The sequence below is a fragment of the Anser anser genome, assembly GCF_964211835.1.
Source record: "Anser anser genome assembly, chromosome: 4".
Classification (NCBI taxonomy): domain Eukaryota; kingdom Metazoa; phylum Chordata; class Aves; order Anseriformes; family Anatidae; genus Anser; species Anser anser.
The window spans coordinates 72,559,469-72,587,152 of record NC_139724.1 but is presented as its reverse complement, the minus strand read 5'-3'; the positions used below and the strand labels follow the sequence as shown (position 1 = coordinate 72,587,152).

The window sequence follows — 27,684 nt, the reverse complement described above, 5'->3', positions numbered from 1 at the left end:
GTTCCTTCTGCCACCCTTTTCCCAATATGGACTGTCATATAAGCAGAGCAATAGCTTATATATTTTGTAGAAATTCTGGTTTAACATGACAGCTATCACTAATATGAGGTTTTTTGTTTGTTTTTTACAGTAGTGTTATTTTAGAAATTAGTTTGTTCTTAAAGGTAGAACAGGGGATGTCTGCCATAAAGATGGACAGGGGATTTTTAAATTACGAATGTTTGCCTAAAGCCTTTGGATACAGTTCATGCTTTACAGCAGAGTCAGCCTGATTGTCTCATCTGTTATGGATTTCTAGGCACAAAATAGTCAGGAAGCTCCCGAAGAGGAAGAGAAGATTGTTGATGCAGAAGCTGATGAAGGGGATGGTGATGCTACAGAAGCAAAACGGAGGAAGAACCAGGAAGAAGAGGTAATGATTTCATAGGTGCTCAGTACTGCACTTGAATTCTGTTTCCACTGTTTTGGTCTGAGTTTGAGAAGGATAATGTCTATAGAAGCTAAACGCCAGCAAGAAAGCCAATAATAATAAAGTAAAAGGCTTAGGGAAGTCATTGGTTTGTGCTGATCAGTTTTAATTTGGATGGGGGGAGAAATCTGTAGCAGGAAATGTGGGCTGAGACTTCTGGTGATGTGCTTATTATGGTTGGGCCTGGTCCCTGTAGTTCTTTAAGAACTCTTATTTTACTAATTACTCTTTTAAGAGCAGTAAAGAACTGTGCAAGTTAGAGATGGAAGAGATCTTTCAGATTTTATTCAAAGCCCCCTTCTTCAGCTATTGGATAGATGCGTCTGGCAATCAGGTTGTCTGTGCTGTAGTTCAACTTAACCTTATGTCTTGCTATTTTCACGTCATTAGTTGTGTTTAAAACTACAATGTAGTTGTTATAAATATTCTGTCTGTGAGTGTTCATTCCATGCTTACTACTTCATAATTATTGTACAAAGAATGGTCAGCTGCAGTTTCAGCAAGAGTAAAATCCTGAGGGACTCCAATCATCAGAGCTAGATTATGGGAAGAGCCTTTTGGGGCTTAAAAAAATAAATAATAATAATAATTCTGCCACAGTGGCAATAAGCTATAGCATCCACGATTGCATCGAGAAATAACAGCAAGAGAAATAGAGACTGAACCGAATCCTGCTGTATTCTCTTTGTAACAGGATTACATTTTCATTGTGTCATAGGCAAGGTACTTGCAACTCATCTGTCAAGAATATTCATGAATAAAACTGCTTCATAGTGTGTTTGTTTCTGCATGTGCTCTGGCCTACGTAATTACATCATTGTTTCTTCTAGGTTGATTATGAGAGTGAGGAAGAGAATGCGGAAGAAAACGTTGCTGAGAATCCAGAAGATGAAGAGGCTGAATCAGAAAAAGAAGAGAGGGCTCAAGGTGCTGAGGAAGGAGATCAGAACGCAGCAGATGGTGATGATCCTCAACATCTTTCCTTTACGTCTCAGACTAAAAAAGAGAGAAATCTATTACTCAAGTCAGCGGAGATGCGAATAAATGCTGTTCTGAACAGTCACCCGTCAATTCAGGATTACACGTTTGACACTGAAAACGAACTTTGGTGTGAGGTAAGCTGGTGGTGCCTGGAAGCAGCTGTGTGTGGTTGCACAACGGTTGCACGTAGCTCTTGTAACAGGGCTCTCTTCAGTGGAGTGCTGCTGTTTTGTCTCATCAGCAGTCCCCTATTAGTACAGAGGAGTGGAAGTGCGTGCCTCAGCACAAATGTTCTTCTTGACGCAATTATTTACAGCTGACTTTCAAAACCCCAATGAAACTTTTTTAAAAGACAATTGACATGTTTGTTTATAAATAAATATATTTATGACTATAATTCTAGTCAGACATTTATGTTCCTAAAACACACAATTAGGATAATCCTATTTGTCTGCTTTTTGCCTAAGAAGAAGTAGGTTGTTGAGCCTAATGCTCAAGCATTTTTACAGAAAAACACCACTTTTGTTTTTTTCTCTTTTTAGGTTTCCTTGACACTTCCATTGATGAAGGCGTACTTCGATCTCTCCTCTTTGCTTCTCTCTCTGACACGAAACACGGTCATCCATGAAGTGAAGGGGATCACCCGGTGCTTGTTGAATGAAAGTACCAATAAGCAAGGAGAGAAGGAACTCATTTTGCATACTGAAGGGATAAATCTTGCAGAGCTGTTCAGATACTCTGATGTACGTAGTCTATTTATAATCCTGAACTGGAGTGATCTTCTGTGCTCTACGGAGAGGGGGTGGATGATAGGTGTTAGCAGGGTTGACGTGTAGCCTTTTCAGCTCTTAGGCTTCCTTCCTTCTCCTTTTTTCCCCCAGCTGCGTTCAGAGTTCAGTGAAGCCTTTTCTCAAGGGTAAATTGCAAATTGTTTTTTTGTGCAGCAGCCCAGTATCTAATGACAGATAATTCCACACTATGCTTGTAACTGTCTCTATAAATGTTACTTGAGGGAATTCTTCCATCTAAATGAATTGCAGTACTTGGAGATGAATAGTTCTGTTATGCCATCCAGCCCATAACTCTACAAATAGAGGATTGTTTTATGCTACATATTTTCTACTGCTTTTGTTAAGAGTTCTGGTTGGTTGAGACAGACTGGGCATTACATTTCTTGGAAGACTTCAACATGTCCTTCTGCTGCTATGAATGGTTAGTTGGTTTGTTTGTTTTCTAAACTCAGGTCAGTTATTTCTGTGCTGAATTTTGATTCCGACCTGTGTATAAACCACAATGATCACTTGCCTAAACATAAATCTCCAGTGTCATTTTTGTCTGTATTTGGCTCTGAGCTACTGTCTTGTTTTTGTGCAACTTTTGGTGGTGTTTAAGCTAATGAAAGGTGGAGGGAAAAAAACTACGTTAGCTTGCTTAGCTTAGCTTAAGCTACTTGGAAAAAATAGAGTAGTTACTGTGCTAATTTATATCTGTTTTGTTTTTTTTTGTCTTTCAGATTTTGGACCTGAATAGGCTTTATTCCAATGATATTCATGCCATGGCTAAGCATTACGGTATTGAGTCTGCCCTGAGGGTCCTTATAAAGGAAATAAAAGATGTGTTTGCTGTATATGGTAGGTTTTGTTTGTATCTTTGAAGATGGTCTTTATTATGATTGCCACATTGCTCACAGTTACATCACTTCATTTTTTCATCATTCTGATGATTATAGTGCCTTCTGTGAAGAATTCATTATTCAAGTTCTGTTTAATCTGTAGAAAATTCACTAGACAAGGTTTTTTTTCCATGCATCACAGATTTTTTTCTATTCCATTACTGTGCAAGCTGGAAAGTCCAGAGGAATTAATTATTAACATCTGAGGAACCTTAACTATGTTAGTTAATCTATCTATGAACCTTAACTATGTTAGTAGTGCATAGTGGCCCTGAGAATAGGATTAATCTTGCCTCATTCTAGCTTTTTTAACGATAAGAGTCTAGGGTCCTTTTATAGTTAAATGTATGTAATTCCTAAAATGATAGAAGCTGCATTGATACTGCATTGTCTGAGAGTTTGTCCCCCTGCACTACTGAGAGTCCCAGTTCAGGGAGGATGCCTGGCTTGTTAGGCTGCTAAAGCTTGGCGTGTTGCATTTGCCTTAAGTGAGCTAAGTCACGCTATGAATTAAACTCTTGAAAAGAGGGAAGATTAATGCAGTGGGAGTTTTAGCAACCAGTCTCATCCAACAAATTTTTCGGCTGGCAGCCCAGAATGGTCCAACCTTCAAGTTGTTCAAGAACTGGTAGGTAAATGTTGACAGAACTGTTAATGATCTCCCATCGCACTTGCCACCGCAGTGTTACTTAAAAATAAGTACTGTTTCTTTTTAGACTGAATGTTTTTGTTTGTTTGTCTGTTTTTTTTGTGGATGCCTAACGTCGTAAACAGAAAATACCAGAACCTTGCTGCCTCCAGTGCCTAGCTAATACAGGCCATGAGTGAGAAGATAAAAGCTCTGTCCTGTCACAACTGGCTGGATGCATGTAAACAAAAATGACGTAGATCTTACTGATTTTATGTAGAGTGAAACACTGCCTTGTTGCAGCATTCTTGACATCTTAGTTGCCTTGCAGAAGTACTGTTTTATATTAAAATGAGGAGTGCCCAGCTTGGATAATTGAGGGGAGCAGCCACACCAGCTACATACAAAGATTTGCAGTCGCCATAAGGATGTTAAAAGAGATGTTCTCCATGTTGATTAGATCCAGGGGATTAATTTAGATCAGATTTCTTTTTTAGACAAGAATACCTTAGCACTTGAGTGCTCTGATGATTGCTCTTTCCTGTGTTCTTAGGCATTGTGGTAGACCCTCGGCACCTTTCACTAGTGGCAGATTACATGTGTTTTGAAGGAGTTTATAAACCGCTGAATCGCTTTGGAATCCAGTCCAGCTCCTCCCCTCTGCAACAGATGACGTTTGAAACCAGTTACAAATTCTTGAAGGAAGCAACCATGATGGGTAAGTGGTTTAGTTTGAACTATATCGCTGCAGAATTTCACATATGCTTTGTTTTCATCATAAATTTCCACTATTTCAAGTACTGCATAATTGTGTTAGAAAAAAGGCCAGAGGCTAACATTTTAATTAAGTCCTTGCCTAGGAAAATGTTCCAGACATTTTTAATAAAATTCTGTCAGCTTAAATGAAGTCAGCTCCCACATGTAATTTGTGGGGTCTGTGATTCCTGTCTTTAAGAATTAGATAGGCTTTTTTATAACAAACCTTAAAACTGTTACGGTTTGTTATAGCAAAGCCTTATAACAGACTATTAAATCTGCCTTTTTCTGTCTCTGCTTAGACCATTAAAGTTGTCATCTCTGCTTGGTTTTCCTGTCTCTGTTATTACTCCCACGTTTTCATCTCTTCTGCTTTAAAATTGCCGTTTTATTGTGAGAACAGTCTTCCTGGTTCTTAATTTGATTCTGGATTTCTTCTGCTTTGTAGAACTTTACTGTCTTTGGGGTCTCCCCCCAACCACAGACAAAGGGTCACATTCATTTGGCTAATGGTAGGATTCCGGTGCCATTTTGGATAACCAAGAGCACGGTACCCTTTTCTGGCCCCTATTTGCTATTCTGGAAGTTGTGCAAATCTCTTGGGTTCTCTGCCTTGTCAGACCACATATCTGCATGGATCCTTTAGGGCATTTAAATGGCACTAGCCATCTATATTTCGGGGTCCCGTCCAAAGAAGTTGCGTTTTAAGTGTCACTGAACAGTTTGATCTCATTTTTTGGATACTAATTACACGTCCTTTTTGCTCTTGTTTTTTGTCACTTGCCTGTTGGATGCTCCTTCTTGGATGCTCCTGTGCCAGCATTTTGTTACCTAATACAAATGGGAAAAGCTGTCAACACGGTCTCTTCAGCTAGTGTCTTAAGCTGCCTGGCACAGATGTCAGGGAGGGAAACTTTGTCACTTAATTCCTTTCTCTTAATGCTGTTTTGCACCTTGTCTGGGAAGGTAACTTGGGTTTTACTGAATAGTATTGGTTACAAGTGACTTAGAAATCATCTGAAAATCAGAAAGGAAAGGCGTAAATTTGGAGAGAAATGGAGCAGAAGAGGAAGATTCTTGCAGTCACTTTCTCAGGATATACATCGTAGCACATGTTGACTTAGAAATAAGATAAAGTTTTTGTCAGGTGAAACATGATTACATTTACGGATAATATTACAAATAAAGACACGAAGTGCATGCTAACAGAAGGGCATGGCGAATTTGCAGGAAAGCCGCACTGGTTGCAAGTGCAGGGATTTATTGATTTCCCCAAGATGGAAACCAAGTCATAATGTGGATTACAGCAGTCTGGATCTAATTTGCTTTAATGCAGCTGATATCTCGAGTGTACATTTAAATAGATACTGTGCCTACTTACGGCCTGAATCAGTAAGACAGAAATAGGAAGGGCTGCGACCACGGGGCACTGCTAACAGAGCAGGAAGTACCGCGAGAGCTCAGGTGTGACCCAGCAGATTGCTGATCAGGATTTGGTGCAAGAGCACATCTGCATCGGAAGCGAGATCCTTCTGGCTGTTTGCTCAGAGAATAACTCTTTGTGAACGTCACGTGAGCGAACAGGACAGTTACGCCTTTGACCTAACAAAGAACCTTTTTTTTTTCTCCTTTTCTCAGTTGGCACACATTTAGGAGCAGCGGTTTACTTGTACAGCTGTAGCTGAGATCCAAGCAGCAAGCACACACCATACGCTGCTGTGGCCCAGCACCTTCCCCTGCATCCTCTGTATAATAAAAAGTTAGTTCATAGTAGAAGAAAGATGACCCAAACTTACCAAGAGTTTAACAGTTGTTTTTTTTAACCAATTTTCCAACATGCTTTACTAAAAAAATTGCAGCTTGCTGATATTTAGGATGAATGAAAACCAGCCTGGTTGCTTATAAATAAATAAATAATAATAATAAAAAAAAAAAACAACAGTGAAAGCAAAATGCAGCAAGCATTGACCAGCCGTGTCATCTGGAGAGCTTCCAAATTTCTGTGACAGTATTTCGCTACAATGAGTAACCACAAAATCAAAGGAATTCAGGGAATGTGTCTCCAGTGAAAAGTCTTTTCGTATCTTGTCAGAAGGGCTTAAAATCCATATCAAAAGGATTCACTCTAACAAAGAAAAAAGGCTCCACGGGAGAAAGACAGCAAATGAAAAGGGTTTCTTTTTGGTTTTGCTTCACTGATGTGTTTTTTTTTTTTTAAGCAGTTTATTTAATCAGCAAAATGTGTTCACTGGAAGGTCAAATCTGTGTTCTCTTGGAATTGGTAATGTATTATCTTTTCCTGGGAAGAATTATCTTTCCTAGGAAGAGTTTAGAAATGTGTAGCCTAATTCTCTGCTTATACACAAAGACTGGGAAGAGAAAAGTGTTGTTGTAGGGGAGAGGCAGGAAGAGTTTTGGAGCTCTGCTCTCAGAAATATAAATTCAATCTGAACAGTAGATGGCAATGCCTTTCTGGAGCTAGGGAGGCTGAACCAGATGAGTATGTAAACTCATCTGAACCAGATGAGCATGTAAAATAAACTGCTTTCTCTTCAGCACTGACCTTTGAGAAACCTTTGGAAACATCTAATTCGACTTTGTCTGAATTCTGTTGTAGGTGCTTACGACGAACTGAGATCCCCTTCTGCGTGCCTGGTGCTTGGAAAAGTTGTTAAAGGAGGGACTGGTTTGTTTGACCTCAAGCAACCGCTTACATAGCGTTTTGTCTATAACTTAAGGATTCTGTTTAAAGTATTCACTGTAAGGTGCATACGTATGTATGTGCCTACAGTACCTGTAACGAGTGCACACACTGCGTTTCCAGTTGTCTTCCCTGTGCCAACAGATGTGTTAATCTGGATACCTGATGGACCTAATCTATTTAATGAAAATGTTTGCACCTATAGGAGCTGTCCCTTGGCCCAAAGAAACATGTATTTACTGTTCATTGATGTAAAAAATGAGATTATTGGCGTACGTGGAAAAGAATAAGATGAAATAGACTGGCTGGGTTTCAGACAGGCTACGCAGCAGCCTTGGCAGGCAGAAATCAAAGTAGAATCTGTTTATGCCGTCTGAATTCTGTGGGGCAGAATTCCATCTGGGTGAGTGGTGCCAGTTGCCACGTGGTTGTGATACAGTAGATTTCTTTATTAGCCAAAGACACGAATTGAGAACTTTCCTGGGTTCTCCACGCATCTTCCAATGTCTGCCCTTGCAGCTTCTTTGTACGGAACAGATCCTGGCACAGCGAGAAACGAGACATTTGTGAAGGTTTTAATCCTTAAATGGCAGCGTGAGCAGCTGTGACAGTGACTGTACAGAATAGTCCTGTGAGAATTACTTAAAACAGAGTTTTCAAACTATTTTTGCTTAAAGTTTTATATCGAAAAGGATACTTAATAAAAGACATTACAAAGAAATATTATAGACGTGGTGTTTTGTGACTGTGTTTCTACGGGAATTTTGTCACGCGGCCAACAGCCATTGCTTTGATGTCTGCTAAATAGCCGAGAGCTATTACCCGCTCTTCAGAAATCAGGCTTTCTTGCTTATACATTTGTTTTAAATCAGACTGAAATGTTAAAATTCTTTGGAGTTTGCTCACTACCGTATGGGCACGTTTTCTGACTGGTTTTGACCCTCTGCCATTCCCCGCGGCACCCCTGAGCTAGCAGCTAAGTGCCAGGGCTCACTTAATCAGCTGAGGAGGAGCTCCTGCTTCCAGTGGAGCTGCACGAAAGGGATTTCATCAGATAGTGGGAGACGTTGGCTGGGGATTGTGAAAGAGCCTCTGTGGGATATGTCGGTTGACTCCATTCTGCTTCAGACCCTTAAAACTGTGTCAAATGCACTGCAAATTGAACCGAAGCTTAACAAATGCATTAGACCAGTAGTTCTCCAGTTTCATGCTGCTGATCTCTTCGCCAAAGGCTTCCTTGTGTCTTTCTCCAGTCTTAACACCTGCTAAGCATTTCTCAAAAATGTGTCATCACAGGAAATAATTACTTGGATGCAGTTTTTCGAATGGTGAGATGGGAAAGAGCAAATGTAGTAACAAAAGATTCTTAATTTCAGACTGTAGTCCGTAGTGTTACAGACCACTTGCTGAGAAGTATCCCTAAGAGGTCCTGCTGTGAACATCACCTGTGCCACATTTTCTACGTGGAGATGTGGTATTCTTTAGCTCTGTAAAGAATTTAAGGTAACTCATTCATCCCAGTGTTCCTGTCACTTCTAAGTGAAACAAAGAGGTCGTTGTGATTGTGTCGTGGTGATGAGCTGCCCTCATAGCTATGGAGTCACGAAATAAAGGAGAACCTAGCGGTCTTACACTTGGGGTTTATAAATCCAACTATGGGTTTTGCATATTTGAAATATTTGCATATTTGTGTGTGCGTGAAATGATTCTGAAGAGGTGGTGGGTCTTCTGAGCGATTCGAGGATGTCCTTTCTGAGGCACTAGCTTCCTTTTCTGTTGCTGCTTGCTTCTTCTGTGGTGAGCAGTACTGCTGTGTGCTGGTGGAGCAGCAGCCAGCCAGGTGCTTTAGGGGAACGACAGGGATGGACACCAAGTGGGCAGGGCAGTGAGGTGCCTGTAAATGTTGCACAGTCACGTTCTGAGAAAAGATACCGAAATGATTGTCCTTCGGTGAACATTGTGCGTCGAAGAGCTGGTTCTTGGTCCCTGCAGAATCCGTTGAGCAGGAAACTGATGAATTCAGCAGGCAGGCATGCCACCGGGCTAATAGTGAGGAGACCTTAAATAGAGCCCTTGGAAAGTCTGCTCTGGCTGGGGCCGGATGAGCCGAGCTTTGCTTTCAGTTCTGTGTTGTCTTTAAAATTTAGGTACAGGCCAGTATTTCTTATTGGTACTGTCAGACTTACTTCTCTAGGAAAGCCCCTAACACTACAGTCCATTAACTGATGTCTGCTGAGAAAAACAAAGTAGGTGGCTGCTCCTGGGGACAAAAGGGATAGGGGAAAGAGTATGGCAGGGCCTCAGCTGTGTCTAGGGACAGAGAAACGGGCATATTTTGGCATAGAAGTGGGGTTGGTTTACACTGTTATTCTTCATGCTCTGTAGTGGAAGAAGGGCAGCTGAGGTAGCAATTACTGCTAGTCCGTAGGGTGAGCGTGTTGGCTAGGGGCTCGACTGCACTCTCTTCTGAGACAGGAAGAGTTTGAATTTTCTTGACATTCATGCGTGCAGAAAATAGAAGTAGAAGCAATGTCTGGCTTCCTGTGCTCAGAAAATGTGTTTCTATTCGTATGACACCTAGCTCTCCACAGCTAGACCTCGCACGTCTTACAGTTTTTTCTTCCTTGCTCCTCCCAACAATTCCTGGTGCCGTACAGTTCTTTTTGAGGATGTGAGCTACCTGCCCTCAGCCTCCTGGGAGAGGGCTCTAATAATGTTTGGTGCTCGTGCTGCTTTTGTAATTGTACAAAACAGACAAGCAGGGTCAGTTTTGGAGTAAACGGCCCTTAAGAGTTGGCAGTAGCTGTGATTTCATAGAGGAGAGGAGATCGTGATTGAAAAGGATGGAAGAATGGCTAGAAAGCCCCTTTGAAGCTTTCAGAATGAGAATCAAGCTTTGCAAATATTTAAATAAAATCAGAATTCGTAACTGGGATGGCGTACGCACAAAGTGTCTTACTGCTCTGGATCAGAATTAGGTGTAAATTTTTTTTTCCCTGCAGATTTCCTTTTTTCTGTTTTCTGTCCTGGTTCTCTCTAGTGGCAGATGAAGCTCGATTAGTAAGAAGTGGTGAAGAACCACGACAAATAGCACTGAGAATCCCTCCTGCTGTTTCTGATTGTTTTCCGCAGGCTCAGTTTGAACGCACACTATTTATGAGTCTTTCTTCAAATGTCTTTGACTTCGTGATTTTGACAATTATCAAAAATAATGCAAGACTAGTACTCAATGGTCAAACTGTGATGATTTCCTGTGGTTTATGCGTATATGCTGCACTTCCTTTTGTAGGTGATTTCGCAGTCAGATGCAGGTGGCATTGTAATGCTTTTTCCACGGGAACCAACCGCTCTCTTAATCATCTGCTGCGCTGTATGGTGCCAAGTTACCCTAAAACTGTGAAAACGCAGCGAGAGAAGAAAAAGTAGCTTACAGAGTTGCTTTCTAAATGCGTTCTCTCCATTAACGGTACCATACGATCTGTCTGGCACGCTGAAGGTTTTAAGCTTGGCTGAATGCGCGCTCCAGGAATTGGTAGGTTAGCATATGCAGATATGAAAGCTGGGGGAAGAGGATGTAATAGACTTAAAAATATTTAAAACTGTAGTGAAAGGAACTTGCAGTTATTGAGACAGGAAGGGAAGTAGTAATTCCCCAAAACTGTGTTTCTGTGATTCTGTGAAATCCGGGACATCTCCTTGTTGTGCTTGCTTTGATGTGTCCTGGTTGCGTGGTGCAAAAGACCAACCAACTGGTTCAGATTTGCTGCAGACAAGACAGGGCTAACAAATATTTTCCTTTTGTTGGTAATGTTCAATCAGTTTGCCTTTGTTTGTACAGCAGTTGGAAAGTGAGCTACACTGAACCTTAATAAATCATAACCAGAGGAGTGGTCTTGTCAGTACGCCATAAAAAATAAATCCAAATCAGGCAACAAGAACACTTACAAATAGGAATTAGTGCTTCTTTCATCTCAGAAGTGAAGCTGAACGTTAGAAGACGAGGAGCAGCAAAGTTTGTTTGTGTGGTGGTTGTTGCGCTTGTGTATGTCAGTGACCGAGCAGTGGCAGCGGCACAGCTCTGAAAGATCTTCAGTCATCCGGAGCCTTTCTTGCACAAGCCACTTGAAGTGTGCTGGTAAGCGCTGAAGCTTGGATGCTAAATCCTCAGCAGATGAGCTAAGGGTTTTGGCAAGCACCCGGGCGTGTGGCACCTTGGGGACACTTCGCACAAGGTCACACTGGGGTGGCCGGACCACACGCCGGGCTCCAGCTGGTGCAGCTGGCTGCAGGCAGGTCGGGCCAAGGCAAAACCTTTCTCTTCTCCGGGGTTGGGTGACACGGGACAGCTCGTGGACATCGCTCACAAGGGTGGAGGTTTGGAAAGTGTTTTGGTTTCTGTGCTGACCATGGCAATCTTGACCTTGAGGTAGCTGTGAAGGCTGCGGTCCTTAGGTGTGAAGACAAGCACTGTGTGGTAGGTGAGAAGGAGACCTGTGGCTTAGCCAGACAGGAGTGTTGGAAACCTTGTTCGGCTTCAGCCTCTGCTTTTCCTGCAGTTTATGCAGCGTGGATGCTTCCTCACCGTAAACACTTCCACTGATCTGGTGGGAGGTGTCCCTGCCCCTGGCAAAGTGGGGTGGAACTGGATGATCCTTAAGGTCTCTGCCAACCCAAACCGTGCTGAGACTGATGCTGAGACTCCCGAGGTTGTGTTTTAGGCAAGGGCATAATAATAATATAACTAAAAAAGAGCAAATGCAACTTCTAAGTACAGCCAGGGGAGAGGAGGCGTGGTTACGCATGGTTGTTCCTAAAAGCCCAGCGTTGAGAGTAGTCACTGAGGATGTGGGAGGCTGGGTTTTGGCTCTCTGTGGTGCCCCGTGGGGATTCAGTGATCACTGAGGATGTGGGAGGCTGGGTTTTGGCTCTCTGTGGTGCCCCGTGGGGATTCAGCCTGCCTCCTGAGCACCCCAGCCACCAGCTTGAGGCCCAGCATGGCACAGGGAAGCTTCAGGTTTCCTGCTGTGAAGCTCCCTGCTGCTGCTGGAAGTAACATACTGGTTGTAGGGATAGGAAAGGGGGGAGTTAGTTCCCTGTTCCCTAGGGAAGGCGGGGAAAATTAGGCCATGCGGTCCCTTGGGCTTTCTTGGAAGATGAGAAATCTTTTTCCTTGTGCTGCCTCATCCAAAAGGGCAGAGAGAAATCCAGCCTCCAGACAAGATTATGGTAATCTTTTTTTTTCCCTCCCAGGGTTTTAAGGCACTCTGCTGGGATGTGAAAGACGAGGGTTTGAGGCCTCGCAGGCAGAAGAGGGTTACTGAAGCCCCGTGTTACAGACGAAGCTCTGACCCCTAGGTGAGGCAGCCGCCCAGCTGCTCCACCTTCGCCTCTCTGTGTTGCTCCCAGTTCGCTCTGCAGCGTCGTACTGGTTTGGTGAGACCCAGAGGATGCTCCTGGTGGGAGGTGGGCAGTGCTAGAGCAACACAGGTGCCTGGATGCTGAGCCATTGGGGTGTTTGGGGGTATGACGGGGTGTTTGGGGTATGATGGGGTGTTTGGGGGTATGACGGGGTGCTCAGTGCTGTAGGATGAGAAGTCACGGTACTTACGGAGCTCTGGTGGTTGCAGAGCCAAGGGGCAGAGGCTTGTAGCAATGTAGCATTGACCAAGGATGCCCAGCGAGGCTGTGGAGTCTCCCCCCCCAAACTGGGGATCTCCAGGAGCCGCCTGGACGTGGGGCTGGGCCCCCTGCTCGGGGTGGCCCTGCTGGGGCAGGGCTCGGAGCAGAAGGCCCCAGAGGCCCCTGCCAGCCTCAGGCATCCTGCGGTTGTGTGCAGGATTCCTCCCGGGGAGGCGGAGGGTGCAGGTGTTGCAGCACATCTCCCCTGGAGGTCCGTGCCACCCCGTGCAGCCGCCGAACCAAGCGGAGCAGTTGGCAAGAGCAAGCTGGAGAGCCTGCTCCCGCTCCAGCGGATGTCACAGAGCCAGGATTAAGCAAGCTGCTCGTTAATGATCTTTTACAGTTTTCTGGCTGGGATCCCTCAGAAGAGTCGACGATGCAGTTGCCCTGGAAAAGCCGAGGGTTGACGGCGGAGCCGGTGAGGATGTCGGGCTGTTCCCATCTTCTGGGTGCGGCGTGCTCGGCCAGCTTTGGGAACAGGAATGCCCCTGACCTCCCTGTGGGGCTGTGCCGGGTCTGGTGGGGCTGCAGCCTGCTTCCTAGGATTGCTGCCGCAGTTGTTTGGGTTCTGGAGCCCTGCCTAGCGCTACAACGAGGGTAACGAGTGATCAAGGAGTACGAGCGGAACATTAACGCGAGCTGCAATAAATACGCAGCTGCATTATTAATGGCACATTAAAACCAAGAGGGTGAGTAGAGCAAATCGTGCGCTGACAGCACAGCAGCTCTGCAGAAAACTCCCAGGGCAATACCTTGGACAGAAATCAATGCTCTGTAAAACACTTCAATCCGGGGTGCTTCTGCTTTCCATTATCCTGTATTTCCGCTGCACGGGAGCCTGCGTTATTTCTGGAAGGTGCAGAATTTTAGGGAAGCGGTTCGGCTCCGCCGGCCTCGTGAGTGTAAATAATTCTGCAAAACAGGGCTGCGCCCTCAATCAATAGCAAAGTGATGGATGTTCTTTAATTTGGGACGGAGCTCCGGACCCGAATTTCGATGGGAGGGGGAAGAAGGCTGGGGCTGGGCTCCTGCTCTCGCCAAGCCGGGGCTGGGCAGCGTTTGGGGCTGGCTGCAGACTTTCCTCTTGCCTTGGAGCTTCGTGGTGCAGCTGGGGCCGAGTGAGGTTGAGTAGCAAACGGGCTTTTGCTACGTAATTTTACAACATCCCCGTTGTGAAATTGCCCACGCAGGTTGCTGCCAGCCCTTCTAGGACCAGAAAGATCCCGCAGGGCCTTAGGAACAAGAAGCACTGCTGACCGGCTCAGGGGAACGAGGAGGTCTGGGTGCTGCCCCTGCTGTTTCAGGGCTCGGCTCTGCCGCTGCTGCCCTGCGGGCGTGAGGCTGGAAGCTGAAGTCACGGCGCTGTAACCCTTTGGGTGAGCTCTTCCCCGCTGCTCGGCGAGGAGCGAAGGCGGTAACCGAAGCTCACGCGGCAGCTCTCGCGTTTTGCATCGTGTTTTGGGGCCAGGCCAGGGCTCTGGGGGGGATGGATGAGTGGTGCTGAAGCAGCTGTTTTAAGATGCTGCCGCCTCCGCTCCTCCACCCAGCGGGGCTGCTCCCTTATCTGTGTGTACGATTACAAGCCCGGGAGCTGGTTTTCCCTTCATTCATCTGAGCCGGAGCTAATGCCCGCCCGCCTGCTCCGGCTCCCTTTCAGTAGGAAGCCAAAACCCTGCACCCACGCTGCTGGCCGAGAGATCTTCTGGAGGGCTCCAGCTCCCGCCTAGGACAACTTAAACGGCCCCGCTAAAAATGGTGGGGCAGGACATCCCTCTCTGGTTTTATTTGCCCCGTGGCTGACTCAAATCATCTCCCTGTGGCCCAGCCCCGTCGATGTTGGGTTGGCCAAGGTCCTCGCTGGGATGGGGCTGGGGGACAGCCCGCACAGCTGAGTGGTGCTGGTGTGGGTGAGGAGCCACAGAGTGCCCAAATTCCTTCCCTGCCTCTCCTCCATCGCTCCTGAGCCCTCGGCTGCTTGGGCCGTGACCGCAGGAGGCCCCTGCTCCCTCAGGGCCCCAGGGCAGTTAGGAGAACTGGAAGTGACACACGTTTCATTGCTTTCTGTCTGGGGAAATCCCCTTCCTCCAGCTTTACAGCCTGGGGAGACAAACTGAAATAGAAGCTGAGGATTTTGTTGTGCTGCTGGCCGGCCCCACGCGCGGCGTGGGGCTTTGCGGCACCGCAAGGGAAGTGCAGGTGGGAAGGGAGAGGGCTGGGGCTGCTGTACACAGCCTCACGGGATCAACGTTTTCTGCTCCTCGGCTCTCTGCTAGTTTGTAAAGGAAATATTTAAGATGAGACGGGAGTTTTTGACACAAAATTGCTGTAGCTAGGAAAAACGCCTGGAAAAGCAGAGTTGTTCCAGGGAAAACTGTTACTAAGCAAAGCTTTCTTCAGCATGATGAAATGAGAGTGCAATAGGATTTGGACTCCCCAGCGCCGCATCTTACGTAAAATAGGGTTTTACAGACAAGAAAGCTGGAACGCCGCGGGGAGGAACGCAGCCGTTCTCAAGGGTCAGCTTGACTTTGGCTTTTCACCTCCTTGGGTCACAACAACAACAAAAAAACAAACCCAAACAAACCCCAGAGCACGATCCCAGTTTTCCGGGTACAACGCAACCAGACATTTTGTTTACTGTCAACCAAAGGATTTCAGCTGAGCCTGGGTGCAGGGGAGGTATTAGAAAAACCTGTGAAGTGATCTTAGATGTGAGAAGGTTTGTACAGACCAGAATAAAACCAGTTTTCAACATTTTCACTTCTCTTTGATTTTTTTTCCCCCCCAGCATTATTTTCTAAATCCGGCATCAGTCTTGTGGATATGAGAGAGTTCATTCACTGCGTAATAAATCATTTGGAAAACATCCGCATGCAATTAAATAAGGAAAACTTGAGATGGATGGATGCTGCTGGGGCTCGAGTCGCTTGGAAAAATGCAGCTTGCCCTTCCTGGGGCTGTTTGTCCCTCCTGGAAAATCGATATTAAGCATTTTTGTGCTAATCAGCCGGAATCCCCCTACTAGAGCCTCAAACCCACCCAAAAACACGCTCCTCGCCACCATCGCTCCGGCCGCCACCTCTGTCCTCGCTCGGGGACGCCTCGGCGTGGGCAAGTGGGACGTGCTGGCTCGGCGAGAGGGAGGCCGGCCTCTTCCCAGGAGAGAAGTGGGAAGGGGAGGCTGGAAAGCCACAACCTCTTCCCCTTCCCACCCGCCTGCCAAACGTGGGGAAGGCTGCACCCCTCTGCCCCGCTAGGCTGCTCGGTGGTTCCTCGCTGCTGTTACGTGCCTCTTCCCGACACGTTGAAACGCTTTGGGCTTCCCCCAGAGCCTGCAGACATCCACCGCAGGGCTTTCACCTCTGCTTTCTGCCGTGGCAGTGCCAGGAATCGACTCCTTCACACCCAGCTGCTGCTTCTGGCTGGCGGTGGAGAGCAGCCCTGCGCCCAGCTGCAGGGAAGTGCTGCTTTGGCTGCTCAGGGAAGGCTTTAAGTGATCCCAGGGGAGGAGGTGATGCAATTTCCTTCTCTTCCCCATTTCCTTGGAGGCTGCACTCAGTCTTAACTCTTTTTTTTTTTTTTTCCCAATGCAAATGTAAAAATCAAGACTTTTTTTATTATTATTATTTTTTTTTTTTTCATGGGAAAGTATTTCTTGAGAAGCTCTCTCCTTAGGCTGAGACCTTTATATTATGTTACTGGTAGCCACCAGTTACTGGGATGCAAACAACTTATTCAGGCTTTAACCAGGACACTTAAATTTGATCAGAGGGCCGCTGAGGATGCCTGCAGTCCTGCATGGTGCCAACAGCACCATCACAGTCACTACATCCTGCGTTGCGGCCCTGGTGTCCTCGTGAGACCTTACACGGCTTAGAAACTGAGTTTTCAGCCGTGGTGCGACTGAAAGTGGTATGAATTTAGAGGGGTAGAAGTTGAATGGTGTGTTACAGAGGCTGTTTGGGACAACAGGCTGGGAAACGCTGGGTAAACATGCTGAGATAAGCAGTGGGAGAAAAAAGAGTGGAAAGGATGAGTGGCGTCCTGGCACTGCCGTTACAGCCAAGCTGCTGGGTTTAGAGTCTTCAATGGGGTGAAGGTTGCTCTGTCACTGCCAGGCTTTTCCCCTTGTGTCAGAAAAATACATCAGCGACCGACTCTTACGTGCTTCCATGAAGCCTTCCAAGCCTACCAAAAGGCTCCCAAGACTTCTTAACCATGCATCTTTGCAGTGACATGAATGTATGCCAGCCAAGCGGCGAATACCACAGTGCATGACCCGAAAACGGGACGAAGTGCTGGATGTGGGGTAACACAAAGGTGAGCTCTTAGCCAGCGTGGGTGTTTTTGTGCTGCGGTTTGCATTGCCTTTTTTATTCGTCTGGCTCAACAGCAGCAGCGCCGCTACAAATAAAATGCTGTCTCTGGTTAGCTGAGGACTGGTGCAGAGCATCTCAGGCTCCCTTTCCACACCGTGAGGCCAGAGCCCCTCCAAGTTGCCCAGATGCTAAGGGGAAGGGGAAAGCTGTGTGCTCAGAGCAAGCGTTCGTAATGCTCACAAGATCTGGGCTCTGTTCCCAGCTCAAACACAGATGTCTCATGTGATCCCAGACAAATCACATCACTTCTCATGCACGGGGGGGAGATGCAGTCGATACTCCTCTAACAGTTCGCAGCACGCTTTAAGGTTTGCCAGCAGAAGCCACTGCTTCTAAGTAAGGGGTAATAAACCTGCTTCCTGACTGCATTTGCTGTGCATTTCAGCTTCAATTCTGGTTGCCTCAGAGACACAGCGTGCTGTTTGTGCTGAACTCTGAGAGCCCCGTGAAGAGTGTCTGGCACTGTTGAGTCAGTTCTTGTTTTAGCACCCTGCGAACCAGAGTCATCCTGCGTTTTGCTCAGCTTGGCAAGAACAGAATGATGGCTAGGAAGCAGTCTGTCCAAGCTCCTTACTATATTGTCTGATTAAGACAGATGAGGCATTTCTGTAAGCATTTCTGTCTTTGTCATGCACAAGTCCTTTGCTCTGCTGGTCCGAGGAAGAGGGAACATTTCCTAGCACGAGAGCAGTCACCACCTGCAAGCACCAGCTGTGCTTTTAGAGTAAGTGTTCTCAGTTCTCTTTCCTGCCTTCCAGCCACTGGGAATTGTCTTGGTCCAGACTCCGAGATGTTGGGTCCAAGGAGGATCTGGAGCCTAACAAACCACTGCCCTTTCCTCTTTGCTGTTTGCATTTGCTGTTCAGTTCGGGGCCAGTCCAGAAAGCCCCAAGGATGTGTGATACTGTGCCTGCAAACCTTGACGGCGTGGCAGAGGACTAGGGTGTTTTTGCGGCAGTCCATCCTTTAGCATCCTGCAGACTGCTATAATCTGCTCTGCCCCTCCTGACAAGAAGAGTAGGGTGTTTGGGAAGCAGGCAGTCCATCTGAATGCAGCTCCGTCTGCCAGATAATCCCCTTCCGGGAGAGGGAGGTGTGATGAGGCACTGACGAGGTTTAACTCAATTCCCAGACATCGATTACACTTGGTCTCTGTAGTGTTTTACAGGCAATTACTCCTTACACTAAACTTTGCAAAGGACAAAATACTGAGGAAGCAACCGAGTCGCCGAGGGAAAGGATCAGAGGAATATTTTTAGGTTTCCTCAGTCGCTAGGTAGACCCCCCAGCCCGATCTATACCCATAGCTGCACTGCTTAAAGCTGGGCTTGGTGTCGCAGTGCAAGATGCTGGCTTAGGTGCCTTCTCTATTTTTAATCAGTTTCAGCTGATGACTCCAGTGCAGAAACCCAAACCACATCTTCCCCATGGCAGGAAGTCCCCATGAGATCACAGAATCACAGAACTGTAGGGGTTGGAAGGGACGTCAAGAGACCATCGGGTCCAACCCCCCTGCCAAAGCAGGTTCCCTAGGGCAGGCTGCCCAGGCAGGCGTCCAGACGGGCCTTGAATATCTCCAGAGAAGGAGACCCCACAACCTCCCTGGGCAGCCTGTCCCAGTGCTCCGTCACCCTCACCGTGAAGAAGTTCTTTCGCATGGTGCGGAACTTCCTGGGCTCCATTTTGTGGCCATTGCCCCTTGTCCTGTCCCCACAAACCACTGAGAAGAGGTTGGCCAAATCCCTCTGTCTCCCACACCTCAGGTATTTATAAACATTGATGAGATCCCCTCTCAGTCTTCTCTTCTCCAGGCTGAACAGACCCAGGTCTCGCAGCCTTTCCTCATAGGGAAGATGCTCCAGGCCCCGTATCATCTTTGTGGCCCTCCGCTGGACTCTATCCAGGAGATCCCTGTCTTTTTTTGTACTGGAGAGAAAATGCAGACCACCAGCACAGGGGCACAGCACGTGTGGGTGCCGACGGACAGGGAAATCTCCAGAAGCCAGGCAGTACGAGCCTGGCAATTCCTGAGAGAAACCCCTGCTCTGCCAGGTCACTGCCAGCATAGCCCTTCCTCTCCCCATCGACCCATAGGCCTGGTCTTCCCCAGCCCTGTGCTTTTTTGTCTCCTGTGTGCCTCACAAGGCTCAGGGGGTGCCGTACATGTCCCTAAACCCCCGAGGGGAGGCTGCCGGGAGCACGGGGCCAGGCCCTTGTCACGGTGCCCGGGGCCAGGCCGAGAGGCGCTGGGCACAGCCTGGGGCCCAGGAGCTCCCTGTGAGCACCAGGCAGCCCTGCTGGGTCCCTGAATTTGCTCACCCATTAGCCAGTTGGGCTTTGGTTGTTTTCGGTTTTCTAACGGGAATTTCACTAGTTTGAAGTGTGAACTCGTGTATTTCCCCCGCCTCTTCAATGACCCTATGGAGAATTTGGAAACAGGTAGGACTGAATGGCTTCATCCAACAGCAGACACCTTCAGATCTGATCAGGCTCTTCCCTTCTCTCAGTATGAAATCACAGCTCGCCCCAAAGGCTTGGGTGACAAAGGAACAGCAATTTTCTAAATCTGCTCCGAAATCTGCAAGGTCTGTGTTTGATTTTCCAGCTGTGATTGCTTCCCCCTCTTAAAAAGCCACAAAGGTGATAACAGTCATGGCTTTATGTCACGCAGCGACGGGAGCTTTCTCGTGGAGGTCTGAGTTCTTGAAAACTGTTTTTGTTTGTGAAAGAGGAAGTTTCTTACTGTGAGGGTTACAGGGAAGGACTTCAACATCAGAACTCGGATCACCGAAGGCAGAAAACAAAGTAAACTCCCCGTGTGTTACTTTTAGGAAATCTTACGGTATTGGCTAGCCTCAGATTATGATTTTCTGGGATAATTAATACTAAAAGCAAGGAAACACCTCATTTGTTTAGTAGTAAAGAGCTAGAAAGATGAAAAAAGATACAGATGAATGAATGGGAGGAAGGAATTAATGATTTGGGTTTCCAATCAGCAAATCCATGGATATCTTTTCAATGGAAACGTGGAAATTATTCCTGAGTAACCAGAGGCCAAACCATCGAGCTGGGTTGTATCCTGCGTCACTTTTGTCACCACCACCTCCTGCTGAGAGGTTTGTCACCAGGCTCGGTGAGCCATTGCCCTCCACCAGCATCCCTTCCTGCCCATCGCCCTTGGCTGCTGGCTTGGATGGAGCTACAAGGAAGGTGGGATTCCCAGCTAAGGATGTTTTTTCCTGCTTGGATGGGTTTGGTATTTTTTTGTCTGATTCCCCGACCAGTGTCTCTGAGGCTCCAAGGTCCAGGATACACTTTTGGGAGCGCTGAACTTGCCATGCAGGGAGGAAAGTGGGGACAAGGACACATCTGTGATAGCTCCGCAGGGCAGTGCCACCGTGAAAACACACCCAAGGCTGCACGGAAGGAGGCAGGTGGCGATTTCCTACAGATAACGTGAAGAAGCACGGTGTTTGCAGCAGGTCTGTGAGCTTCCCTGCTGGTGTGGCCCTGGGACAAGAGCTCTGGGGTCACCAACGGGGAAGGGAAAGCCAGTGTCACCCCTCCTCCTTCTCCTGCCGCTGCTGGGTTGGGGATGAGTCCTTTGGACCCCAGGGCAACGTGAGAGAGCTAATCATTAACTGCTGGAACAAAATGCCCTCTCCTTAGGTGAGGTTTTACTGCCTGGGAAATACCAATGTATGGGGTTTACTTTGGAAATATCAGAGAGGAAGGGTGGTTAACACAGCTCTGTCATCGTTCTGTGCAGGATTGGCCAGACAGTCAGAGAGGGGACGGCAAGGGTTGGAGGGCCCCGATCAATGTCCTGAATCCCGATGTCCCTCTGCCCCGCTACCTCTGTGTCTTCCCACCCTGAAAGATTTCCTTCTGCCTCTGCATCCTTCAGTCCACCTCTCAGCATGTTGCCCATTCCCCAGCTCCTCCTAATGGTGCCAGCCTCCTTGGTTTTTGGTTTTTGGTTGTTTTTGTGAGGGGCAGCTGGCCGAGGTCCAGCGTCTGCTGAGGCTGTCCCAGATGTGCAGCTCATCCAACATCCCTGTGGCCCTAGCCACTTGTTGTGAACTAAGCCCCCCAAAACAGAGTCTTTCCACTGCAGAGCTGGCTGAAACCAGCTTCTAGACCTAAAACATACCGGGACTGGCAGCCAAACATGAAGGGCTGCTTTTGAAGATGGAACCAGTCTTAAAAATATATATATATGTGATGAGGGTTTGATACTGGCTTCAAGCAGGGTTTAAATGTTGTTAGCAAGGAAAAAGAAAGCAAAGATATAGGGGAGGAAAGTGCCCTTAGAAAGGGCTCTGCTCCCACCTGTACCCCAACACTAACAATTTAACGTACATACCCTGAGCCGTTGCATTGCATGCAGAACTCACTGTGGGCTCTTTCAGGCCTGTTGGAGGACAACCCAAACCCATCGCAGCCCTGGGCCAGTCTGGGAGATGGGTTCTGCAGGTGTAAATAAAGCCTACCCCTCCTCAGCACAGCTGGTGAGAAGAGGACACCTCCACTGGTGCTCCATGGCCAGAAGATAAAAGAGCTCACAACAAATTAAGAACAAGCAGGCAGAATCTGGAGGCTTTTCTCACTCCTCACAAGCAATCATTCATCACACTGGGCTGGGACCACATTTTCCCATCCCATTCCAAACTACCTGCATGCTCTCCATCCCACGTCAATCCCATATGGATCAATGGAGCGGTTAGGAGCAGGTGGGGACATCCCTGGGGACATTCCATGGTCGGTGTCTGTAGGGTGAGACCATTGGCACTCCGCAGCTGCTGTCAGCTCCCCAGCTTAGCAGTGGTGTGACTGATTAACAGGCTGTTTGTATTGCACCAGGGGATTTTTAAAAGTCTTATCTCCAGGCTGAGAGACAAACCTTTTTGTTCTTCTGGCTGCTACAAAAGAGACACGCTGCTTTCTCATGGATCCTTCCCTTCTTCCTTTTTTTTTTTTTTTTTTTTTTTCTCCATAGATTTATATTTGTGATGTGGTTAACTTCTTGTTAGCGGAAGCACAGCAGTTATCTCCAACCTGTTATCTCTAAAACATTCGTCAGTATGTATTTTTTTTTCTTCCTCTTCCACAGGGGAGGAGGCATTGTATCACTTCAGTTTTTCAGGAAAGATTTAGATGCAAATAATACTCCTGGTGAGCAAACAAGAAGTGTTGGACCCAATGACCCACCTTTAAAAAAAATTGCACAGCTTTGAGCATGCAGACAATTAGGCATATGAAAACATATAATAAAACCTAGTCCACCTAGTCGTGAAGAAATTAATTGCAGTGGTTTCTTTGCTGAGCAAGACTAACAATTCCTGCAAACAACGAGGTTGAGGTTTGCCTGGACATCTGCATGTTCAGTTATGCTGACTATGTGTGCAATGAGACTGGTGGCTGCATTTGCAGTGCCTTTAGGAGGCTGTGAATAAGTAGCTGGGAAGGATTAGAGAGCAACGTCCCCATGGCCCCACACATGCAGTTGTCTTTACATCCATCCAGACCAACAATAGAGCAAGGCTTCCCTCTGAGAAACCAAAGCTGCAGCTTTTCTGGCTCTGATGAAGACATATCAAAAAGCAGAGCCTGGATCTGGAGGAGACACGTCTCAGTGATGGAGAGCTGTGAGAAATGAAGTGTGATTTATGAGGAGATTTAGAGGTTTCAGCCAGGGAGTTTGGCTGAGGGCAGAGAAAAAGCTGCTCCAGTCACTGAGAGATGAGAGGTCTCTCCCCAGAGAGAGTACTGGTTCCCCACAGATCTCACCCCACAGAAGTACTTGTTCCCAAATGCTTAGTTGGCTGAGAATTCAAAACCAACACAGTTCTGGGTTAAGCAAATTAATTGTTGCCTATCTATTAGGAAAGTCGCCTTCACCAGAGTACCTGCTTTTGGCGAAATAAAACACGCTTGGAAAATGATGCAAAGTTTGACCTGGGAAACACTGGCTTCCCACAGCAGTGTGGCTTTGAAGTGCAGGGCTAGCTGCAGCCAGCAGCCCAGGGGCAGGTCAGGCTGCCAAAGGAGGGATTTCAGGAAAGGCAGCAGTGTCTGGCTCAAGCAGCAGCTGTGAAGAGTCCAAACTGATGCTCAGGGGATGGCCAGGACAGTTTCACGGCAGGAGCCACCTCTCACTTTTCTTTTCAATCACCCTCTCTCTGCTCCAGGTGCAGGATGAATGAATTCCCACTCCTTTTCCTCACCAATTCGTTCAAATATCAGCTGAGCAGCTGCGACATGATTGGAGACCAATATTGGGCTACTGAGCTTTTTGTCCCAACGCAATGTGACTGTTTTTAGAAAGTCTCCAGAGCAAACCCTTGTGCCCAATCCTGTTGCATAGTGCTCTTAGAACCTGGGCTTCTGAGTTACTGGACTGATTTTCCCCTGGTTTATTATCATTGCTTAATGTGGGCATGGTTAGCTGGTTCAGGGCAATACTGACTTGCCCCATACATGACTACAAGGACGTCCAGTTTATAGTATCACCCCTCTGCATAGCAGTGGTGACAAGAACCTGCACTCACCATGCAAACCAACAGTGGTTCCTGCTTCCCACCCCACTACAAAAAAAGTAAACAACAACAACAACAACAAAAGTCTTGAAGGTCAGAGGGAGACTTGTCCCCATTTTAGCACAGCCTGCAGCATACACGTGCAACTCCCCTGAGCAAATCCCTTCAACAGGAAACCAATTCTCTCACTCAGCTGAATGCCAGCAAGCTCCTGGGAGAAAGGGTTTGAGGGATTTGAAGTCCAGCTGTTGAATGCAAATTAATTCTGGTACAGATTTAAGTTTTTCTGTCTTTTATTTGTATTTTGGCTCACACTGCTGGGCGATATGCTGCAGAAGCCACAGAGTTTATGCGTGCCGGTCCTTGTAGCTTCTCTCCATCACCTTCATCACCTTCCTGGCAGGTTGAGCTCTACCTGTCACCCCTTGCCAGGAAGACAATCAATGTAGTCAATATTAGCTGGAGGTGGAATAGCTGATTTATCTCATTTCTTCAGCTTTATCTTCTATGCTTCTTCCCATTTAGGATTTGTGGTCCATTCCGTGGAGAGGTGAATTCATGGTGAGCGCTGTCTGCTGGCCTTCCCTGCCTCTGGGCCCATTAGTGACCCAGTGCAGTGGTGGGGAGGAGCTGCAGAAGCAGGTGATTCTGGAAGCCCTTTATACCAAGATTTAGTACCACGAGGATGCTTTCACCTTCAGGTCTGACCTTCACCACCCGTGACACCAGGTTGCTGGCAATAAACACACACAAATCGCAGGGCAGGTCTTGCTTCAGCAGGCGTCCTGGTGGAGGCCTGGAGCAGGCCTGGAGCAGGCTGACTGGGTGTAGGTCGTGCAGCAGGTCGCAGAGCTGCGATCACATCATTTTAGGGTTTGGCTGCTGTCTCTGTCACTCCTGGGAACATCTGTAACCTCAAACAGGCAGGCCAAACCCAGACAGGCCTGAGTCTTAAGGCCTCGTGTAGGGACAAACTGTTTTCAGCTAATCCCCCCCCTCCCCAGCACACAGGCATGTCCCAGCGGAGCCGGGCTTACCAACACCATAAATTTAGGCCGGAGACCATCCGACATCTGGTCATAAAAAAATGAGGAATTGATGACTCAGTGAATTATTTTGCTCTTTCGCCATATCTAGATTCTGATCTACATTAGCTAAACCAGCCGGGGCAAGTTTTCTAAATTGATTGTAAATTGACCTAATTAGAGCATTAAGAGCACATAATGGAGATGTACTTAACCCAATTTAACCCTTCCTTAAATCAATTACACTAGAATTTAGTAATTTGCAGACAAGCTAAACCAATTTAAGAAAGAGTTAAGACAAGTTATGTACCCTTGTAGTGCAGGTCCATATCACTTCAGGCAAATTAAATTCCATCTAGTGCATATTTCCCTGTAGCCAGACCCCAGCCAATGTCACCCAATAATATATGCTTAATTGATTCATAAACTCAAGCCTTTAAGGCCAGAAGTGACAATGACTGCCAGGCCATCACAAACCACGGCATCTCATTTTGTTCCAGCTACACCTCACCCACTACTTCTTGTCTGAGTAAACCAGTCATGCCGAACTCCCCTTCTTTAGGAACTTGAGGGTCTTCTGCCCCAGCCTGTGAACCGATGTGCTCCCATCCCACGTGGATACTGCAAGTGGCCTCCAGTCAAGTGATCACAGAATCATACAGGTTGGAAAAGACCTTCAAGACCACCTGGTCCAACCACTCCCCTACCACCAATGTCACCACTAACCCATGTCCCCAGGCACCAGGCCCAACCTTTCCTTGAACACCCCCAGGGACGGTGACCCCACCACCTCCCTGGGCAACCCATCCCAATGCCTGACTGCTCTTTCTGAGAAGAAATGTCTCCTCATTTCCAACCTGCACCTCCCCTGGCACAACTTGAGGCCATTCCCTCTAGTCCTATCACTAGTTACCTGTGAGAAGAGGCCGACCCCCAGCTCCCCACACCTTCCTTTCAGGCAGTTGCAGAGAGCAATAAGGTCTGCCCTGAGCCTCCTCTTCTCCAGACTAAACAAACCTAGCTCCCTCAGCCGCTCCTCAAAGGACTTGTGATCTGATGTGAAAGCCCCAACGTTAAACTGTGATGGCATGTGATAGATATCTGAGAAGCCATGCTGTGTGGGAGAAATCATTCTGCTTCAGGGCAGGAGGACAGCAGATAATCTATTAAAACACTCCTTTCAGAGAACATCTGTCTTAATCTGAAGACCTCAGAAGAATGGGGAAAACATTGGTGCAAACTACCTGTGGACCTGTGTCTATAGCTGCAAACATCAGCTGAGATTCCCATCTGAATTAGTCTGGCCTCAGCTTACACTCACTTGCTCTTCCGCTGCCTTTTCTGCCTGGTTTGAAGAGCACTTTATATGGGTTTTGTTTGCAGTTATTTTTTTTCTTCCCTGTGAAGGCATGTCAGCTTTTTAATCATTATAAGCAATGTTACCATCCATGACTAGTAATTGCTGTTGTTAAAGATAATAGGGAAAGACAAAATTATGCGTGCATCAGGCAGTGGGCAGGACAGATGCGTGCTTTCCAAGCTGCTAAGTCTTGGTTAATTAGGGGCTGCATACATTTTCTGAGGAATGGCTCTGAGCTTGGAAAGAGTAAGTTGAAGGGAGCAGGAAATCCTTGCTGTGGCACTCCACCCCTCTGAAAATGGCAGTTCCATCACTTGACTCCTCCTGCTTCCTTTTATGAACTGAATTCTCCTCCAACTTGTCTGTATAGGCACTGCCCCTAGCCCCTTGAGTCCTCCTTCCAGCCAAGTATGGTCCTGCTCTTCCAGAAAACAAGAACAAAAACATAAACCCAAGGGATAAGGAGAAGTGAAGCTCTGAGGAACGCAGCCAGCACAGATTTCCTAGGAGGCCAAGTATGTGGAGATGCAGCTCCAGGGGACCCCAGCAGTGAAGCAGAAGCAATGAGTGAGGAGGAAATGGGAGATGGCATTGGGACACTCAGAAGTGTCCTGCAGGTCAGATAGACACCTACCTGCTGCTGGTCTTTATAAGAAAGTATCTGGATGGAAAACTGTGGCTAGCACAAGCCTGCAGCCCGTGCACATGCAGCTGAGTCAGTGGGGCATCAGGTGCAGCATCATGATCCAGCCAGCTGGAGCAAGAAGCTGGCTGAGGTGATAATGCTCCTTCCTGTAAATGGGATAGAAACCAGACAGGAAGAAAATGATTTGGGAGGCAGAGTGCTGGGGGAGGTTAAGCATCAGCAGCTCCTTTTGCAGACCATGGCACTGCAGGGGCAATGAGGCTAGCACACTTTGCTATCAGAACAGCATCAGGGCACTACATGTGAAGTCGAACGAGGTCATGGTACAGAGAAAACAAGTTCTGGTGCAGTGTTTTTGACTGTCCATGAACAAAATGACCTGGGGAAACAGAGATGGCAGTGAGCTACTCCAGTCGCAGAAACACAGCTTGGGGATGGGGGATATAAGGAAGAAGGGTGCTGCTGCAAGACAAGTTGCTCAATGCTCCAGGTCTACAGCCAGACAGGGAAGAAGAAAGTAAACACTTTCTGTCTGAGCTATGTCCTGCATCTGCTCTGCAGCAGGGCAAAGAAAGCATCCAGGAGGCACGGCCAGAAAAGTACCGGAGCGGGGGCCAGGCACTCAGGGTGGTCCGGGCATGCCAGCACCAGCCACTGCACAGGCTGGGAAGCAGCATGGTTAATGCAGAAGACACAACCGTGGCAGCAGAACGAGAGGAGAGCCGCCAAACTGTGATGAGGAACTAAATAGCATCGGGAAGGTGAGATTTCTTGTCTCCGTCGTATGCTGAAATCTCACATCGTATACTGAAATCTCCAGCACTGCCAGAGGCTTGAAAAGTGGCCAAA

At 47.3% G+C, this 27,684-nt stretch overlaps 1 protein-coding gene across 1 annotated transcript in view; it reads left to right on the top strand.

The window, feature by feature from the left end:
• The window catches only part of POLR1A (RNA polymerase I subunit A), a 33,709-nt gene extending 25,781 nt beyond the window's left edge, over positions 1–7,928 (top strand). The window contains exons 29-34 of the mRNA XM_083834988.1: positions 299–412; positions 1,300–1,584; positions 1,993–2,193; positions 2,964–3,081; positions 4,304–4,468; positions 7,124–7,928. Of these exons, the coding sequence (XP_083691114.1) occupies positions 299–412; positions 1,300–1,584; positions 1,993–2,193; positions 2,964–3,081; positions 4,304–4,468; positions 7,124–7,224 (984 nt within the window). The 3' untranslated portion in view covers positions 7,225–7,928. The remainder of the gene's footprint in view (positions 1–298; positions 413–1,299; positions 1,585–1,992; positions 2,194–2,963; positions 3,082–4,303; positions 4,469–7,123) is intronic.
• Positions 7,929–27,684: the final 19,756 nt, after the last annotated feature.